The 20,071-nt window shown below is 50.1% G+C and overlaps 1 protein-coding gene across 2 annotated transcripts in view; it reads left to right on the forward strand.

Moving 5' to 3' along the window:
* EXOC6B (exocyst complex component 6B) overlaps positions 1-20,071 on the forward strand; it is a 395,920-nt gene that overhangs the window by 249,792 nt on the left and 126,057 nt on the right. For both annotated transcript variants that reach the window (XM_063925254.1, XM_063925260.1), the window contains one exon: positions 15,437-15,578. In XM_063925254.1, coding sequence (XP_063781324.1) covers positions 15,437-15,578 — 142 coding nt within the window. The remainder of the gene's footprint in view (positions 1-15,436; positions 15,579-20,071) is intronic.

The following is a 20,071-nucleotide window of genomic DNA, read 5'->3' on the forward strand; positions in this document are numbered from 1 at the left end:
GTGCGGTGGGGGGTCGTCTCAAGAGTTTCAGCGCGTAGTGGGCTCACTCGCAAGTGGACCCCTGGATCCTACAAGTAGTATCCCAGGGGTACAGACTGGAGATTCGAGACGTCTCCCCCTCGCAGGCTCCTGATGTCTGCTTTACCAACGTCTTCCTCCGACAGGGAGGCAGTATTGGAAACAATTCACAAGCTGTATTCCCAGCAGGTGATAATCAAAGTACCCCTCCTACAACAAGGAAAGGGGTATTATTCCACACTATATTGTGGTACTGAAGCCAGACGGCTCGTGAGACCTATTCTAAATGGGAAATCTTTGAACACTTACATACAAAGGTTCAAATCAAGATGGAGTCACTCAGAGCAGTGATAGCGAACCAGGAAGAAGGGGACTATATGGTGTCCCTGGACATCAAGGATGCTTACCTCCATGTCCAAAATTGCCCTTCTCACCAAGGGTACCTCAGGTTCGTGGTACGGAACTGTCACTATCAGTTTCAGACGCTGCCGTTTGGATTGTCCACGGCACCCCGGGTCTTTACCAAAGTAATGGCCGAAATGATGATTCTTCTTCAAAGAAAAGGCGTCTTAATTATCCCTTACTTGGACGATCTCCTGATAAGGGCAAGGTCCAGAGAACAGTTGGAAGTCGGAGTAGCACTATCTCAAGTAGTTCTACGACAGCACGGGTGGATTCTAAATATCCAAAATCGCAGCCGTTTCCGACGACACGTCTGCTGTTCCTAGGGATGGTTCTGGACACAGTCCAGAAAAAGGTGTTTCTCCCGGAGGAGAAAGCCAGGGAGTTATCCGAGCTAGTCAGGAACCTCCTAAAAAACCAGGAAAAGTGTCAGTGCATCATTGCACAAGAGTCCTGGGAAAAATGGTGGCTTATTACGAAGCGATTCCATTCGGCAGATTCCACGCAAGAACTTTTCAGTGGGATCTGCTGGACAAATGGTCCGGATCGCATTTTCAGATGCATCAGCGGATAACCCTATCTCCAAGGACAAGGGTGTCTCTCCTGTGGTGGTTACAGAGTGCTCATCTTCTAGAGGGCCGCAGATTCGGCATTCAGGATTGGATGCTGGTGACCACGGAGGCCAGCCTGAGAGGCTGGGGAGCAGTCACACAGGGAAAAAATTTCCAGGGAGTGTGATCAAGTCTGGAGATTTTTCTCCACATAAATATACTGGAGCTAAGGGCAATTTACAATGCTCTAAGCTTAGCAAGACCTCTGCTTCAAGGTCAGCCGGTATTGATCCAGTGGGACAACATCACGGCAGTCGCCCACGTAAACAGACAGGGCGGCACAAGAAGCAGGAGGGCAATGGCAGAAACTGCAAGGATTTTTCGCTGGGCGGAAAATCATGTGATAGCACTGTCAGCAGTGTTCATTCCGGGAGTGGACAACTGGGAAGCAGACTTCCTCAGCAGGCACAACCTCCACCCGGGAGAGTGGGGACTTCATCGGGAAGTCTTCCACATGATTGTGAACCGTTGGAAAAGACCAAAGGTGGACATGATGGCGTCCCGCCTGAACAAAAAACTGGACAAGTATTGCGCCAGGTCAAAAGACCCTCAGGCAATAGCTGTGGACGTTCTGGTAACACCGTGGGTGTACCAGTCGGTGTATGTCTTCCCTCCTCTGCTTCTCATACCAAAGGTATTGAGAATTATAAGACGTAGAGGAGTAAGAACTATACTCGGGGCTCCGGATTGGCCAAGAAGGACTTGGTACCCGGAACTTCAAGAGATGCTCACAGAGGACTCATGGCCTCTGCCGCTAAGAAGGGACTTGCTTCAGCAAGTACCATGTCTGTTCCAAGACTTACCGCGGCTGCGTTTGACGGCATGGCGGTTGAACGCCGGATCCTAAGGGAAAAAGGCATTCCGGAAGAGGTCATTCCTACCCTGGTCAAAGCCAGGAAGGAGGTGACCGCACAACATTATCACCACATGTGGCGAAAATATGTTGCGTGGTGTGAGGCCAGGAAGGCCCCATGAAGAAATTTCAACTCGGTCGTTTCCTGCATTTCCTGCAAACAGGAGTGTCTATGGGCCTCAAATTGGGGTCCATTAAGGTTCAAATTTCGGCCCTGTCGATTTTCTTCCAGAAAGAATTGGCTTCAGTTCCTGAAGTCCAGAAGTTTGTCAAGGGAGTACTGCATATACAACCCCCTTTTGTGCTTCCAGTGGCACTGTGGGATCTCAACGTAGTTCTGGGATTCCTAAAATCACATTGGTTTAAACCGCTCAAATCTGTGGATTTGAAATATCTCACAGGGAAAGTGACCATGCTGTTGGCCCTGGCCTCGGCCAGGCGAGTGTCAGAATTGGCGGCGTTTGTCTCAAAAAAGCCCATATCTGATTGTCCATTCGGACAGGGCAGAGCTGCGGACTCATCCCCAGTTTCTCCCTAAGGTGGTGTCAGTGTTTCACCCGAACCAGCTTATTGTGGTACCTGCGGCTACTAGGGACTTGGAGGACTCCAAGTTGCTAGATGTTGTCAGGGCCCTGAAAATATAGTTCCAGGACGGCTGGAGTCAGGAAAACTGACTTGCTGTTATCCTGTATGCACCCAACAAACTGGGTGCTTTTGCTTCTAAGCAGACGATTGCTAGTTGGATGTGTAGTACAATTCAGCTAGCACATTCTGTGGCAGGCCTGCCACAGCCAAAATATGTAAATGCCCATTCCACAAGGAAGGTGGGCTCATCTTGGGCGGCTGCCCGAAGGGTCTCGGCTTTACAACTTTGCCGAGCTGATACTTGGTCAGGGGCACACCCTGACTGAGGAGGACCTGGAGTTCTCTCATTCGGTGCTGCAGAGTCATCCGCACTCTCCCGCCCGTTTGGGAGCTTTGGTATAATCCCCATGGTCCTGACGGAGTCCCCAGCATCCACTTAGGACATCAGAGAAAATAAGAATTTACTTACCGATAATTAAATTTCTCGTAGTCCGTAGTGGATGCTGGGCGCCCATCCCAAGTGCGGATTGTCTGCAATACTTGTACATAGTTATTGTTACAAAAATCGGGTTATTATTGTTGTGAGCCATCTTTTCAGATGCTCCGCTGTTATCATGCTGTTAACTGGGTTCAGATCACAGGTTGTACAGTGTGATTGGTGTGGCTGGTATGAGTCTTACCCGGGATTCAAAATCCTTCCTTATTGTGTACGCTCGTCCGGGCACAGTATCCTAACTGAGGCTTGGAGGAGGGTCATAGGGGGAGGAGCCAGTGCACACCACCTGATCCTAAAGCTTTTACTTTTGTGCCCTGTCTCCTGCGGAGCCGCTAAACCCCATGGTCCTGACGGAGTCCCCAGCATCCACTACGGACTACTAGAAATAGAATTATCGGTAAGTAAATTCTTATTATTACACTCTATACAGACATAGGACACTACACCTCCAACATGCCCTGGCCATGACCATAATACATCTATTACACTCTATACAGACATAGGAAACTACACCCCCAACATGACCTGACCCCTGGACATGACCATAATACATCTATTACACCCTATACAGACATAGGACACTATACCTCCAACATGACCTGACCACTGGCCATGACCATAATACATCTATTACACCCTATACAGACATAGGACACTACACCCCAACATAAACTGACCCCTGGCCATGACCATAATACATCTATTACAGCCTATACAGGCATAGGACACTACACGCCAACATAACCTGACCACTGGCCATGACCATAATACATCTATTACACCCTATACAGAGATAGGACACTACACCCCCAACATGACCTGACCCCTGGCCATGACCATAATACATCTATTACACCCTATACAGACATAGGACACTACACCCCCAACATGACCTGACCCCTGGCCATGACCATAATACATCTATTACAGCCTATACAGGCATAGGACACTACACCCCCAACATGACCTGACCACTTGCTATGACCATAATACATCTATTACACCCTATACAGACATAGGACACTACACCTCCAACATGACCTGACCACTGGCCATGACCATAATACATCTATTACACCCTATACAGACATAGGACACTACACCTCCAACATGACCTGACCACTGGCCATGACCATAATACATCTATTACAGCCTATACAGGCATAGGACACTACACCCCCAACATGACCTGACCACTGGCCATGACCATAATACATCTATTACAGCCTATACAGACATAGGACACTACACCCCCAACATGACCTGACCCCTGGCCATGACCATAATACATCTATTACAGCCTATACAGGCATAGGACACTACACGCCAACATAACCTGAACCCTGGCCATGACCATAATACATCTATTACACCCTATACAGGCATAGGATATGTAATAGAGTCATATTTTCTGGAGTTGTAGGACTTTTTTAAGCAGCAATCATTTACAAGTCAAAACCAACCCATTTCTGCCTTGTAAATTTTTGGCACTTTAAAAATACAGGCGTTCTCTCCTGTAGACCACACCTCTGGCATCTTGGACCCTGTTACATTTACCCCTACACCTCCTCACTTTGCCACCTAAATCTCCTATATAATAGCCCAGATCTGTGATTTTGTGATTCATTTGCTAACGCTGGGCGGAGTCACAACAGTGGGCGGAGTTAGTCAAATGAGTCACAGATCTGGCCAAATCTATAGGACACTAGGAGCAGATGCAGAAGCAGATAGTATGGACATGGCACAGGCAGGGGTGCATACCTCCCAGCTTTCTTCATAAGCTTTCTTCAGGCAGAAGGAGGGAAACACACACACACACACACACACACACACACACACACACACACACACACACACGGCGAAAAGGGGGCGTGGCTTCACGGGAGGGTCCCCATTTTCGTCAGTGAGGGGGCATGCCCAGCGCTCTGTGAGCTGCTGGCATGCCCCCAGGGGCTGATTATGAGTCCGGGGGGCACAGGGTACTTGAGACAGGGAAGCCCTATCTCATTGCTGTGCCTGCTGTGGGGTTGGGGGCGTGGCCTAATCGCGCCCGCGAGGCCACGCCCCCTTATGCAAATTCCGTTTTGTTTTTTTTTAATGGAATTTTGGCTCCTCAGCTAGGGCTAAATCCAGAGGAGGTGGTCGCTCCCCCTACACACCCGCACAGGCAGAAGAAAGCAGGGAGACTGCTGCCTCCCTCCAACACCACAGACCTGCCAACACGCAGCAGCGTGTGCTGACTGTAGCACAATGCTGCCGTTGTTGCTGGGGGAGCTTCTGAGCTGGGACAGAGCTACTCGAGCCGGGAGGACCCCTAAAACTGTGGGGCCAACGGTACGTACCGCCTGCCCCCCCCCCCCCTTAATCCGGCTCTGCTGCTGGAACCCCCCCTTAATCCGTACCCCCTGATGCCCCCTCTCCCTCTGTCTCCACTATTCACCGCTGCTCTGCTAAGCAGAACAGCGAGTACAGGAGCTTTCCAACTGCCCCCCCCCCCCCCCCACCGCAGGACACTGCGACCCGCGGGTAGGACAGCGGGACAGACCCCAAAAAATGGGACTGTCCCGCGAAAAGTGGGACATTTGGGAGGTATGGGGGTGTGTGAGGGGGTATGCCATACTTGACCCCCACATCAGCATACTCAGCAGGGTCTCTCTGGAGGGGAGGAGCGTCACTTTCTGGCACACTCCACGCTACTTAGCTGTAGTTTTGTGGGTCACCAGCCGCTGTGCACTTTCCGTACTGCCTCTGTTATCTCCAGCCCCGGCAACCCCACCGCTAGCTGCAGCGCTGCCACCCACAGTGAGGTGCGCCCAGCTCCTTCACACACTTTAGCCGGCGGGTAGCGCTGCAGAAGTCCGCGCTGCTTGCAGGCTCTGACCCCCTCCTCCCTCCAGCAGCAGCGTCTCCTGGGAGCTAACCAGTCACTCCCAGTCTCCCCTTACCACAGTGCCCAGCAGCCGTGAGGTCCGCGCCACGTGCATGCTATGACCCCCTCCTCCCTCCAGCCGCAGCATCTCCTAGGGGCTAACCAGTCACTCCCAGTCTCACCTTACCACAGTGCCCGGCAGCTGCGCGAGGTCTGCGGTGTGTGACTGAGGAGGGGGGGAGTGATGCGGACGGGCAGAGGAAGCAGGACTACAGCCTAAGAGAGTCAGCCATGCCAAGTCTCCACCAGCAGCAGATCCCAACAGGTTGGAGTGGAACAGCAGCAGCCAGCAGCAGTGACTCCGGTAAGACACATCTGTCTGTCACCACTGTTCTGTCCCTAATACCAATCTCTCCCGTGCCCTGTGTTCTGTCATGTCCCTGTCACCCCTGGCCTTGCCCTGCCACCCTTATTCTGGCCCTTTCACCCTTATCCTGGCCCTTTCACCCTTATCCTGGCCCTTTCACCCTTATCCTGGCCCGTTCACCCTTATCCTGGCCCGTTCACCCTTATCCTGGCCCGTTCACCCTTATCCTGGCCCGTTCACCCTTATCCTGGCCCTTTCACCCTTATCCTGGCCCGTTCACCCTTATCCTGGCCCGTTCACCCTTATCCTGGCCCTGTCACCCTTATGCTGGCCCTGCTACCCCTATCCTGGCCTTGTCACCCCTGTGCTTGCCCTGTCAACCCTATACTGGCCCTGTCACCCCTGTCCTGGTCCTGCCGCCCCTACACTGACCCTGTCACCCCTATCCTGTCCCTGTCATTTCTGTCCTGGCCCCGTCGCCCGTGTCCTGGCCCCGTCACCCCTGTCCTGGCCCCGTCACCCCTGTCCTGGCCCCGTCACCCCTGTCCTGGCCCCGTCACCCCTGTCCTGGCCCCGTCAACCCTGTCCTGGCCCCGTCAACCCTGTTCTGACCCTGTCACCCCTGTCCTGGCCCTGTTACTGCATACCCTCCAACTACCTTTTTGGCAGGTACAGTACCCGCAGCACCTCCAGACCTCTCCCCAATGCACCACACCTCCGCACCTTCCCCTCCACCACATGCGGCACTCCACCCCTCCCCCACATGCTGTGCCTCCAGACCCCCCACACCACCCGCGGCTCCCACTCCTCCGCCCCTTCACCACCCCCAGCAATCTCCAGGCCCCCTCCACCATTCACCCCCCTTATATGTCTCCCCCACACCTGCCCCCCTCCACCCGCAGCATCTGCAGACACCCTCCTCCATCCGCGGTCCCCCCTTACCCACCCCTCCCCCACCAATGGCACCCCCGCACCTGCCCCTCCACCACCTGCAGCACCTCCGGACCTCCTTCCCCATCCGCCGCAACACCCGTACCTGCCCCTCCCCTACCCATGGCGCCTGCGGACCCCTAACCCACCAGCGGCACTCCCGCCCCTTCCCATCCCACAGCACCTCCGGAACCCTTCACCCATCTGCAACATCCCCACACCTGCCCCTCCCCCACCCATGGCACCCCTGCCCCTCCCCCACCTGCAGTGCCTCCGGACCCCTCCCCCATCTGCATCCCCCACCCGCAGCACCTCCCAACCCTTCCCCATCCGGGCCCCACCCCCACTTCCGCCCCCCCTTCATCCGCAGCATCTACAGACACCATCCGCAGTACCCCCCGCACCCGCTACATTCTGTACATTGTGGCCTGCAGGTGCTGTTCACGCCGTCGCAAGGGGCTGCGCCTCCTTCACCATCGCACACCCTTTCATTGTGCAATATTTAACCACTAACAAAGGAATGCAGGTGATACTCCATATAACACAAATATTGAACCCCAGAAAGGCATGCAAGGGTTAAGGGGGCGTAGCCCCTTGCGACGGTGTGAAGAGTGCCCATAGGGCGCGATGAAGCTCCTAGTATAAATATAAAAATGTATCCCATTTTCTCTTATGTCCTAGAGGATACTGGGTTTCCATTTAGTACCATGGGGTATAGACGAGTCCACTAGGAGCCATGGGCACTTTAAGAATTTGATAGTGTGGTCTGACTCTTCACTCTATGCCCCTCCTACCAGACTCCGTTTAGAAAATGTCACGCTTATGGAAACTCCTGAAGAGTTTTCTGCATTTATTTTGTATGTGTGTTATTTTCAGGCAGGGCTGGTCGGCACCAGCCTGCCTGCTTCGTGGGACTCAGGGGAAGGAACGGCCCAACCTCTTGAAGGGTTAATGGCCCCATTCCCCGCTGACAGGATACTGAGCTCCTGAGGGAACTATTCGCAAGTCCAACCACGGCGAGTGTACATTCCCGCAGCACGCCGCCACCCCTAACAGAGCCAGAAGAATGAAGAGTGGTGAGTACTAAGCCGGCGTCCCGACTAGCGGGTCGCCGGCCATTATGGCGGCATGAGGGTACCGAGACGCACGGCTTCTAGCCGGGGCGGACTGCGTCTCCAGACACAGTACACAGCTGCTTCTCAGTACACTGTACACAGTACCCACACTGGCAAAAACAGCCTTAAAACAGTTTTCTCTCCATGATATGCACCAGATTACCTCAGCCAGTATAAAAAAAAAGCGGGAAGACCGTGTGCCATTGAAGGGGTGGGGCCTTCACTATGAGCAGATCCAGCAGCTCGCCAGCACCATTTTCCCTCTGCAGTGAACACAGACGCTGACTGACAGGGACGCGCAGCTCCTCCGCAGAGACTCCAGATTACCTCAGCGTTACCAGGGAGTCATAGCAGGGGGGAGAGCGAGTATTAGTGTACGAAGTCCCCTATCAGGGTACTTAGTCTGCGACCCGGCTAAGCTTGGCATTAGCGATAAGGGCGTGGCGGGGGCAGGCTGCAAATAACTGTGTCTTCTTGAAGGGCTCTTTGTGGGTTAATTGTGCTTAACCTTTCCCTGTGTGTGTGTGCTGTTACATTTATATTATGTCAGGCAAAGAGTGTGTTTCTTGTGCAGCGGAGTGTTCCTCTTCACCAGGGGGCTCACTACTGGGTACTCAGGGCAGTGCACCTTCTCAGAAAAGCAGGGCTGAACCGGAGTGGGTTAATTCCATTAAGGGAATGATCTCAAATATTTCTACAAAGCCATCCCGCAAAGAGAAACAGACGCAATACTTAAAACAGACTGTGGATGAGTTTATGAATAGAGACTCTGTCCCCAAACCAGCATCTCAGTCCCCTCCCATTTGTCCACAATTGTCCGCAAAAACGATCTCTCGCCCATATCCTGCAGTCTGACTCTGACGGGTCAGACATGGAAGAGGGTGAGGGGGGGATTCTACTCTGTCACAGGGAATAGAGGCTATCAGAGATGTTCTGCAAATTCCTGATAAGGTGTCAGATGAGTGTGAGGAATCTTATTTTTATGTAAAAAAAGAAGTCCTCAGTCACTTTTCCTGCATCAAAGGAATTGAATACCCTGTTTGAAGAACCATGGGTTAATCCTGATAAGAAATTTCAAATCCCTAAAAGGTTGCTCTCATCTTTTCCTTTTCCTCTGGAGGATAGGAAAAAATGGGAAAATCCACCAATAGTGGACACATCAGGCTCTAGGCTGTCAAGAAATTTTTTATTGCCTGACCGTGGTGCAGCCTCCCTAAAAGATACGGCTGATAGTAAAATTGAGACTACACTCAAATCATTGTATACAGCTGCTGGGGTGGCCCAGAGACCCACTATTGCATGTGCGTGGATCTCAAAAGCCATTGCTAAATGGGCAGGTAACCTAATTGAGGGGTTAGATTCCTTGTCTAAGCGGGATGTTGTTTTACTCCTGCAGCATATGCAGGAATCTGCGAACTTTATGGTGAAAGCCATAAAAGAGATTGGTTTGCTTAATGCATGCACCACCGCTATGACAGTGTCAGCACGCAGGGGCTTGTGGCTACGCCAGTGGACTGCTGATGCGCACTCCAGGAAAGGCGTGGAAGGCCTTCCATTCACAGGAGAGGCCTTGTTTGGAGATGAACCAGACAATTGGATCTCCAAAGCTACTGCGGTTAAGTCTACGTGTCTTCCTTCCGCAGCTCCCCCAGCCAGGAAAGCTTATTCAGCTTCAAATTTACAGTCCTTTAAGGGAAAATTCAGAGGTGCTTTTACAGCCTCCAGAGGTGCAAGAGGTAAACCACGCAAACCAGCAACTGCAGGTGCTTAGGGACAGAACTCAGGATCTGCTTCCTCAAAGCCTTCAGCATGGTGGACCGCGATGCCTGGAGGACTGTCAGGTGGGAGCCTGACTAAAATTCTTCAGTCACATCTGGTCAAGTTCATGCCGGGATCCCTGGGTCATAGATCTTATTTCCCAGGGCTACAGACTGGAGTTCCAAGAGCTCCCACCTCATAGATTCTTCAAATCAGGCTTACCAGCTTCACAAGAGGCAAGTATAACTTTACAGCATGCCATCCAAAAACTGAAGTACATAAACCGACAGGGTGACACGAAAAGCAGAGCAGCGATGTTAGAGGTGTCAATTCTCTTCTGGGCAGAAATAAATGCTGTGGCGTTGTCAGCTTTCTTCATTCCAGGAGTAGATAACTGGGAAGCAGACTTCCTCAACACACCCGGACGTGTTCAGGTGCTTGACACGTCGGTGGGGATATGCACAAATCGACATGATGGCCTCTCGTCTCAACAAGAAGCTCAAGCTGTATTGTTCCAGGTCGAGAGACCCACAGGCAGTGGCGGTAGACGCTCCGACGACTCCATGGGTCTATCAGATGGTGTACGTGTTTCCTCCACTTCCTCTGATCCCAAGAATTCTCAAAAGAATAAAAAGGGAAAAGGTTCAAGTAATACTCATTGCTCCAGACTGGCCAAGAAGGGCCTGGTACCCGGACCTTCTGGAGATGCTCTTCGAAAATCCGTGGCCTCTACCTCTTCGCGAGGATCTTCTGCAACAGGGCCAGTTCGTCTATCAGGTCATTACCGCGGCTACGTTTGACGGCATGGAAGTTGAACGGCTGATTCTAGCCAGAAGAGGTATCCGTAACAAAGTTATCCCGACTATGATCCAAGCCAGGAAGGGAATAACGTCTAAACATTACCACATTGTTTGGAAGAAATACGTCTCTTGGTGTGAGAATAGAACTTATTCTGCGGTGGAATTTCACCTGGAACGTTTCCTACTTTTTCTGCAGGCAGGTGTGGATGTGGGCCTACATCTGGGCTTCATAAAGGTCCAGATTTCGTCCTTGTCCATTTTCTTTCAAGAACAATTGGCTTCTCTCCCTGAGGTCCAGACGTTTTTGTAAGGCGTTCTGCGCATCCAACCTCCCTTTGTGCCTCCCACGGCACCTTGGGATCTCAATTTGGTGCTGCAGTTCCTCCAATCGGACTGGTTTGAACCATTACAGGAGGTGGACGTAAAATATCTTACGTGGAAGACCGTCACACTGTTGGCCTTGGCTTCAGCAAGACGTGTTGTCTCACAAAAGCCCCTATTTAATTTTCCATGAAGACAGAGCTGAACTCAGAACTCATCAGCAATTTCTTCCGAAAGTGATGTCTGCGTTTCACATCAACCTATTGTGGTTTCGGTTATCACCAACACTTCCGCTACTTCAAAGTCTTTGGATGTTGTGAGGGCTTTGAAGGTGTAGGTAAAAAGGACAGCTCGTCACAGGAAATCCGATTCGCTGTTCGTTCTATATGATCCCAATAAAATGGAGTGTCCTGCTTCAAAACAGACAATTGCACTCGTAATCAGGCTCACTATCCAGCATGCTTATTCCACGGCAGGTTTGCCGATTCCAAAATCTGTACAGCCCCACTCTACTAGGTCGGTGGGTTCTTCCTGGGCGGCTGCCGAGGGTCTCTCGGCTTTACAGCTCTGCCGAGCGGCTACTTGGTCTGGTTCGAACACGTTTGCTAAGTTCTACAAGTTCGATACTTTGGCCTCTGAGGACCTTCAGTTTGGTCAATCAGTTCTGCAGGAACCTCAGCACTTTCCCACCCGGTTTGGGAGCTTTGATACATCCCCACGGTACTAAATGGACCCCAGTATCCTCTAGGACGTAAGGGAAAATAGGATTTGAATTACCTACAGGTAAATCCTTTTCTCGCAGTCCGTAGAGGATACTGGGCGCCCGCCCAGTGCTTCGTTCTTCCTGCACTGTTACTTGGTTAAGTAATGTTGGTTCAGCCATTGCTGTTTCTGTTTCAAGTTTGTTTAACTTGGCTTTCCTCTTGTGTGTGCTGGTTCGGAATCTCACCACTATCCTTATCTATCCTTCTCTCAAAGTATGTCCGTCTCCTCGGGCACAGTTTCCTAGACTGATTCTGGTAGGAGGGGCATAGAGGGAGGAGCCAGCCCACAGTATCAAATTCTTAAAGTGCCCATGGCTCCTAGTGGACCTGTCTATACCCCATAGTACTAAATGGAACCCGAGTATCCTCTACAGTCTACGAGAAAAGGATTTACCGGTAGGTAATTAAAATCCTATTTTATTTACCTTAGGTTTGTTAAGTTTAACATCATACAAGAGAAGAACATATTCTAAACTCTATAAAACCACCAGTATTATGGGTAAGCTAAAAAACACGTAGAAGCTTAAATAGTAATAAGTTGCACCTGTCTGATATAAAGTGTTATTATCAATCTCTGCATGTGTACCGAGTAAAACACGAGTTTAGACCTGGCCGCATAGTGACAGCATAGGAGCTCAGATGCATCTTTGGAGAATGTAGTGATTTGAAGATCGTGTGAGCAGAACACACTGAAATACACCTTTGGGGCGTCAGTAATACATCAGTATTCTTATGTAGGTGCTGTCAGTATGCAAGTGGTGCTGATACACTTGTGGTACAGGGGCTGTGCATATACTGTAGGAGGAGAGAGGATCAAAATGGCTTATTAGCTCCCCTCAGCTTATTTACCACTAATCAGTCTAAGTTAAATCCTATATACTGATGTGAATGCTGTGTGCTTATGTGCTTAACTTGTATATTATTAGCAGTAGTAGTATTATTATTCTTTATTTATATGTTGCTACATGGGATCCTCAGCGCCCAATTACAGAGTACATAAATAAGCAAAACAAGAAGACAGTGACTTACAATTCAATACAATATAGGACAAGTAGAGGGTATATAAACATAGCTGCATCAGCAGACAACACTTACATAAGTGTCAGGGTGGCAGAAAACAGAGGGATTTGGTGCTGTCAAACGGAGTATTGAAAAGAAGATAGGTTAAGTAAGAGACGTAAAAGCACATGAGGAAAGAGCGTCCTGCTCGTGAAAGCTTACTTTCTAAAGGGGAGGGGCACACAGACAGGGGTGACACAGATGGGGTAGAAGAAAGTGAGCATGGGCCACAGAGGGCTTAGGATGAGAGATGGCTGGGTTTGGTGAAGAAGTGGATCTTGAGAGCCTGTTTAAAGTTTTGTAGAGAATCTGAGGTAGAGAATTCCAGAGAAAGGGAGCAGCACGTGCAAAGTCTTGGAGGTAGGAGTGGGAGGAGTTAATCAGTAGGCAGGAGAGACGGCGTGCATTAGCGGAGCATAGAGGACTGGTGGAAGTGTAAAAGGAGATAAGGTCAATAGATTCTGAAGGTTAAGGGGAGCCAGTGAAGGGTTTTAAAGAGGGGGAAGAGGATGTAGGACTTTTGGTGAGGAAGATGAGACATTGAGCAGTGAGGATAGATTGGAGTGGAGAGATGCATTTGTCAGGGATGCCAGATAGGAGGACATTACTGTAGTACAGTCTGTAGATGACCAGTGAGTGGATAGAGGTCTTAGTGGCATCCTGGGTGAGAGAGAGTCTGACCCTGGACATATTTTGATATGGAAACAGCAGGACTGAGAGGTACTGAATGTGAGGCTTGAAGGAGCGGATTACTGTAAGACAGCGCTCTAGGGGGTTAGAGGAGATAGTAGTGCCATCAATAGAGAATGAGATTGTGGGAGGTGAGGTTGTGCGGGAGGTTGGGAAGATGATCAGCTCAGTCTTAGACATGTTAAGTTTAAGAAAGCGCTGGGACATCCAAGAAGAAATAGCAGAGAGACACTTGGATACACGATTGAGGAGAGCAGGTGAGAGGTCAGGGCAGATTTGAGTATCATCGGCATAGAGATGATGTTGTAAGTCAAAAGAGCTAATAAGTTCACCTAAAGAGGACTTACAGAGCACAAAGGAGAGGACCAAAAGAACAGAATCTTGGGGGACACCTACAGTTATTGGAAGTGGGGGGCAGGTGGAGCCATGAGAGGAGACAGAGATGGAACGGTCAGAGAGGTAGGAGGATAGTAAGGAGAGGGCAGTATCACGCAGACCAAGGGAGTGAAGGACTTGCAGGATTACAGGGTGGTCCACAGTGTCAAAAGCAGCAGAGAGGTCAAGGAGAATAAGGAAAGAGTAGTGGCTCTTGGATTTAGCACTTTTGTGAGGGCAGTTTCAGTGGAGTGGAGAGGACGGAAGCCAGACTGGAATGGGTCAAGCAGTGAGTGGGAGGAAAGAAAGGAAGTAAGGCGGTTATAGACAATACGCTCAAGGAGTTTGGAGGCAAAAGGGAGTAGAGAGATTGGTCCATACTTGGAGAGAGTGTGGACCAATAGTAAGTTTTTTAGGAATAAGGTAGACGAGCGAATGCTTGATGAGAGGGAGAGAATGAGGATGTGGGCAAGATAGGAACAGACAGAGAGAGAGGTAGCGGAGGAGGCTGGAGGGGATAAAGTCAAGTGGGGAGGTCGAGGGGGGTTCCTCACCAGATACTGTACATGGGGGAAAGATGTCTTAGTTAGTGAGAGGGATGGGGAGGGGTGGTAAGGGATAGGAGTTGGCTGGTTGCTGATGGTTTGGTGGGATGAGATGTCCTGATGTATGGAGTCACTTTTGGATGTGAAGTAAGTGGCAAAGTCAAGAGCAGAGAGTGAGGAGGGGAGACGAAGGGAAGGTGGACAGAGGAGGGAGTTGAGTGTCAAGGAGGCGTCGGGGGATTGAAGACTGGGGAGAAGAGAAGGTTTTTGAAGTATGACTGTTCAGCGAGGAAAAGGCTGCACTGAAGGATGGATCGCATAAGTGTGAAATGGAGGAAGTCTGTCTTAGAGCGTGATTTACTCCACTTTCGCTCAGCAGTACGTGAGCATACATTATATATAGCTGCCTGTACACCGTCTGATGCTGATCTCAGTGTAATAAGAAGGGGTGTAGTATGGTATGCCGCAACCTCAAGACCACCCATAAGAAGCACTCGTACTCTGCAGCATGGGAGTACCTCTGTGCAGGACACTGTCCCGGAGCACGGTGTGATGTGCACAGTGCTGTACCTGTATACATTATATATAGCTGCCTGTACATGGCCTGATGCTGATCTCAGTGTAAGAAGCAACACTCATACTCTGCAGCATGGGAGTACCTCTGTGCAGGACCCTAATGTCCCGGAGCGCGGTGTAATGTGCACAGTGCTGTACCTGTATACATTATATATAGCTGCCTGTACATGGCCTGATGCTGATCTCAGTGTAAGAATCAATACTCATACTTCGCAGCAAGGGAGTACCTCTATGCAGGACCCTAATGTCCCGGAGCGCGGTGTAATGTGCACAGTGCTGTAACTTGCTCTTCTGTCTTGCAGGGGAAGGTTGCTCAGACAGCCTGTATGTCCGCCTGCAAACACCTCTCCACATCCCTGACACAGCTACTGCTGGAAGCGGAGGTCAAGCAGATCACCATAGGGGCCTTGCAGCAATTCAACCTAGATGTCAAAGAGTGTGAAAGTAAGATGTGCTTCCTGTCCTACAGACATTTGTTACTGGCTGATGTGCTCCTCATTGTATTGTGCACTATTGTGTAGCTTCTCTGGCACTACATACCTCTCCCATACTGGCTCTGAGGATCACAGTATTTCTTCCCAGCTCCCCGGTCTCTAGCTGCTTTTGCATGTAGCCCACAAATCCTTCCTACCACTACTGTCTGCATCCTCTAGTGCCTTCGCTATTCACTGTCCCTTCACTAAGAGGCCGCCTCACCTGTCCTAATGCTGCTGCATAACATCTGCATCCTCTCGTGCCTTCTCCGCTATGGACTGTCCTTTCACTGAGAGGCCTGCCTAACCTCTCCTAGTGCCAGTGCATGACCTTCCTATCACTACTGTCTGCATCCTCTAGTCTAGTGCATTCTCCCCTACTGACTGTCCCTTCCCTAAGAGGCCGGCCTCACCTATGCCAGTGCACAGCCTTCCCACCTCCCCCTTTCTGGATTTTTGTCATTGTCAAATAGCAATATTTAGGCAAAGGTCCATAATCTGGGTAAAAAAAAAGATAAGACAGGTTGGATACGAGTGACATGCGCCATGCATCATTATGCTCTATCTGGAATTTACAGTAATTTCTTTGTGACAGGTAAAACTAATCTGAAATACCTAGTATACTATATGCAATGTCAGATTCAAATTTGAGGATAACGTACGCATCACGGGAATCCATACCCACGGGGTCACACCATATGGCACAAAAAGGTTAGGGTATAAGAACACTAATGTATAATTATCATGGCCCTGACTCCACTCTCCAGACTCTTCATTCACTGCTGGACCTTCCCTTTCTCCAGTCCTCTCATTTCACCTGTCCAGGTTCTGCTGTGTTCATCAGTGACTCTATTACTTCTTGCCTCTATAGCATAGGTTCTCAAACTCTGTCCTCAGGCCCCCCAACAGTCGACCTTTTCCACGTAACCCAGAAGATGCTCCCTGGGGAGCTAAAAATACCTCATAAATAAGGCTGGCATATCTGTACAGTGCCCTGGCACTGCCCGCAAACCCCCGCCAGGATAAACATGTAAAAATAAGCGGGAAGAAGCGCACCATGTTGGGGGCGGGGCTTCTTCCTCCAGGCTCACTCTGCGCCATTTCCTCCTCCAAGCAGCAGCGCTGGTCCTTCCTCACAGCAGACAAGTACCAGGGGCTATAAAAACGAGGGGGCGGCAGATTATTTCTATACAGATATATAGCGCTGCAGCTCTGTGACACTTGAGGATGTTTTCAGACCTGCACTTTGGCGCTGGGGGGTGAGCTGTCTCCTTTCCTTTTGTTCCCTCACAGGCTTTTCTTTGGGTGCTGTTAGGGAGACAACATGTCTGAGGCAGAATTTTCCTCTCAAGGGGATAATTTTTTGGGGACTCCAAATGTTTTGGGGGTCCTGTCGGCACTGCCGACGGCTGATTGGTTAACTGCTTTAAATGCTAATGTTACACTATTAAATCAAAAGTTTACTGAATCTGACTCTCAACTGCAGATTTGGAAGAAATCAGTAGATGACGCTTTATTTCAAGGGTCACTGAAACGTAGTGTTGACCAATTAGATGACACATACCGACACGAACTCTGATACCGGTGCCGATTATGCTGATTCTAGGTTAGATCCTAAATTGGCTAAGAGTATTCAATATATGATTGTGGCTGTCAGACATATTACGTATTGATGAGGACCCCTTTACACCAGAAACGAGGGTCCTTATTTACAAAAAAAAGAGACGCTCTGTTTCTTTTCCTCCTTGTTTTGAACTAAATGACCTTTTTGATGGCATTTGGAATACACCTGATAAGAAATTTCTCATCCCTAATAGGATCAAGGTGGCATACCCCTTTCCCGTAGCGGATAGGGATAAGTGGGAAGTACCACCCACAGTAGACCAAGCCCTTGCGCGCTTGTCTTAACAGGTAGCGCTCCCTGCGGCTCAGTCGACGACTCTTAAGGAGCCGGCTGATCGTAAGCAGGAGGCTACTTTAAAAGCTATTTTTACTACCATGGGGGACGCAGCTTAGACCGCTTACTGCGTCAGCATGGGTTAGTAGCGCCATTGAAAAATGGGCTAAAAATGTATCTGCGGATTTAGATACTCTGGATAGGGATAGCATCCTAGTGACGCTTGGTTATATCAGGGACGCGGCTGCGTACTTGAAAGAGGCTGCAAGAGATGCTGGCCTCCTGGGGGCTAAGGCTAATGCTATGTCAATTGCGGCTAGGCGTGCGTTATGGACTCATCAATGGATGCTGATGCTGATTCCAAAAAAAATATGGAGTCCCTTCCCTTTAAGTGTGGGGAACTGTTTGGTGACGGCCTTATTGATTTAGTATCAGCGGCCACAGCAGGTAAATCTACTTATTTACCTAATGCTCCTGCGCAACAGTAGAAACCGCACTATCAAATGCAGTCCTTTCAGCCCAATAAATATAGAAAAGGCAGAGGTAACTTCTTCCTCGCTACCAGAGGTAGAGGAAGGGGCAAGAGAACTCCCGCCTCCTCGAGTTCACAAGAGCAGAAGTCCTCCCCGGCTTCCGCCAAATCCACCGCATGACGCCGGGTCTCCCTTACAGGAGACCGCACCGGTGGGGGCACGTCTAAGGCTTTTCAGTCAGGTTTGGGTTCGCTCGGACCTAGACCCTTGGGTGTTACAAATTGTGACCCAAGGGTACAAACTGGAATTCGAAGACGTTCCCCCTCGCCGTTTTTTCATTACCAGTTTCGCTTCCAGACAGAGTTCTAGTCTGTGGAGCAATACAAAAATTATGTCAAAATCAGGTTGTGATCCCGGTCCCCTTGGCGCAACAAGGGGAAGGGTTTTATTCAAGCCTATTTGTAGTGCCGAAGCTGGATGGCTCGGTACGACCAATCCTCAACTTAAAATCTCTAAATTTTTTCCTGAAGAAATTCAAATTCAAGATGGAGTCTTTCCGAGCGGTGATCTCCAGCCTGGAGGAGGGGGAATTCATGGTGTCTTTGGACATAAAGGATGCCTACCTTCATGTTCCCATTTATCCCCCTCATCAGAGTTATCTCCGGTTTGCAATCCAGGATACTCATTACCAATTTCAGACGTTGCCGTTTGGCTTGGCCGCAGCTCCGAGGATTTTCACAAAAATCATGGTAGAAATGATGGTTCTCCTCAGAAAAAGAGGAGTTACAATTATCCCGTACTTGGACGATCTCCTGATAAAGGCGAGGTCCAAGGAAAAACTGGTACAGGACATTGCACTTTCGCTGTCGCTTCTACAACAGCACGGCTGGCTCTTGAACCTGCCAAAATCACATTTAATTCCAACAACCCGGTTGGCATTTTTGGGTGTGATTCTGGACACGGTCCAGCTGAGAGTGTTCCTCCCTCCGGAGAAAGCACTGGAAATTCAGAGTTTGGTAAAACTCATTCTGAAACCACCAACTGTCTCCATTCATCAATGCATTCGATTGCTGGGGAAGATGGTGGCGGCATACGAGGCACTCCAATTCGGGAGGTTCCATGCCAGAGTGTTTCAGTGGGACCTGTTGGACAAATGGTCCGGATCCCACCTTCATATGCACAGCAGGATAGTTCTATCCCCCAACACCAGAATCTCCCTCCTGTGGTGGCTACACAGCTCTCACCTCTTAGAAGGACGCAGATTCGGGATCCAAGACTGGATCCTAGTGAACACAGATGCAAGTCTCCGGGGTTGGGGAGCAGTCACACAAGGGGTGACCTTCCAAGGAAGATGGTCAAGTCAGGAAAATCTTCTTCACATAAACGTGCTGGAGTTGAGGGCCATTTACAACGGCCTTCTACAAGCGGAGCATCTTCTTCGAAACCGGCCTGTCCTGATCCAATCGGACAATGTGACAGCAGTAGCGTACATAAACCGCCAAGGCGGCACAAAGAGCAGAACAGCAATGGCAGAAGCCTCAAAGATTCTTCGCAGGGCAGAGACTCGGGTAAGCGCTCTGTCTGCAATTTTCCTTCCGGGAGTGGACAACTGGGAAGCAGACTTCCTCAGCAGACATGATCTACATCCAGGGGAGTGGAGCCTCCATCAGGAGGTCTTCTCCCTACTAACGAATCTATGGGGGGTTCCCCACATAGACATGATGGCGTCCCGCCACAACAAAAAACTACTAAAGTATTGTTCCCGGTCCAGGGACCCTCAGGCGGCGGCAGTGGATGCACTGACGTCACCTTGGTTGTATCCGTCGGTGTACGTTTTCCCTCTGCTTCCTCTCATTCCAAAGGTTCTGAGGATCCTAAGAAAATCACAGATTCCAGCGCTCCTTGTAGTTCCAGACTGGCCAAGGAGATTTGGTACCCGGATCTTCAGGAGTTGTTAGTTGAAGATCTGTGGCCTCTTTCTCTTCGCGAGGATCTGCTGCGGCAGGGGCCGTTCGTTTATCAAGACTTACAGCGCTACGTTTGACGGCATGGCGGTTGAACGCCAGATTTTAGCCCGTAAGGGTATTCCCGATG

Source organism: Pseudophryne corroboree, chromosome 1, assembly GCF_028390025.1.
Source record: "Pseudophryne corroboree isolate aPseCor3 chromosome 1, aPseCor3.hap2, whole genome shotgun sequence".
In the NCBI taxonomy this organism is placed as follows: domain Eukaryota; kingdom Metazoa; phylum Chordata; class Amphibia; order Anura; family Myobatrachidae; genus Pseudophryne; species Pseudophryne corroboree.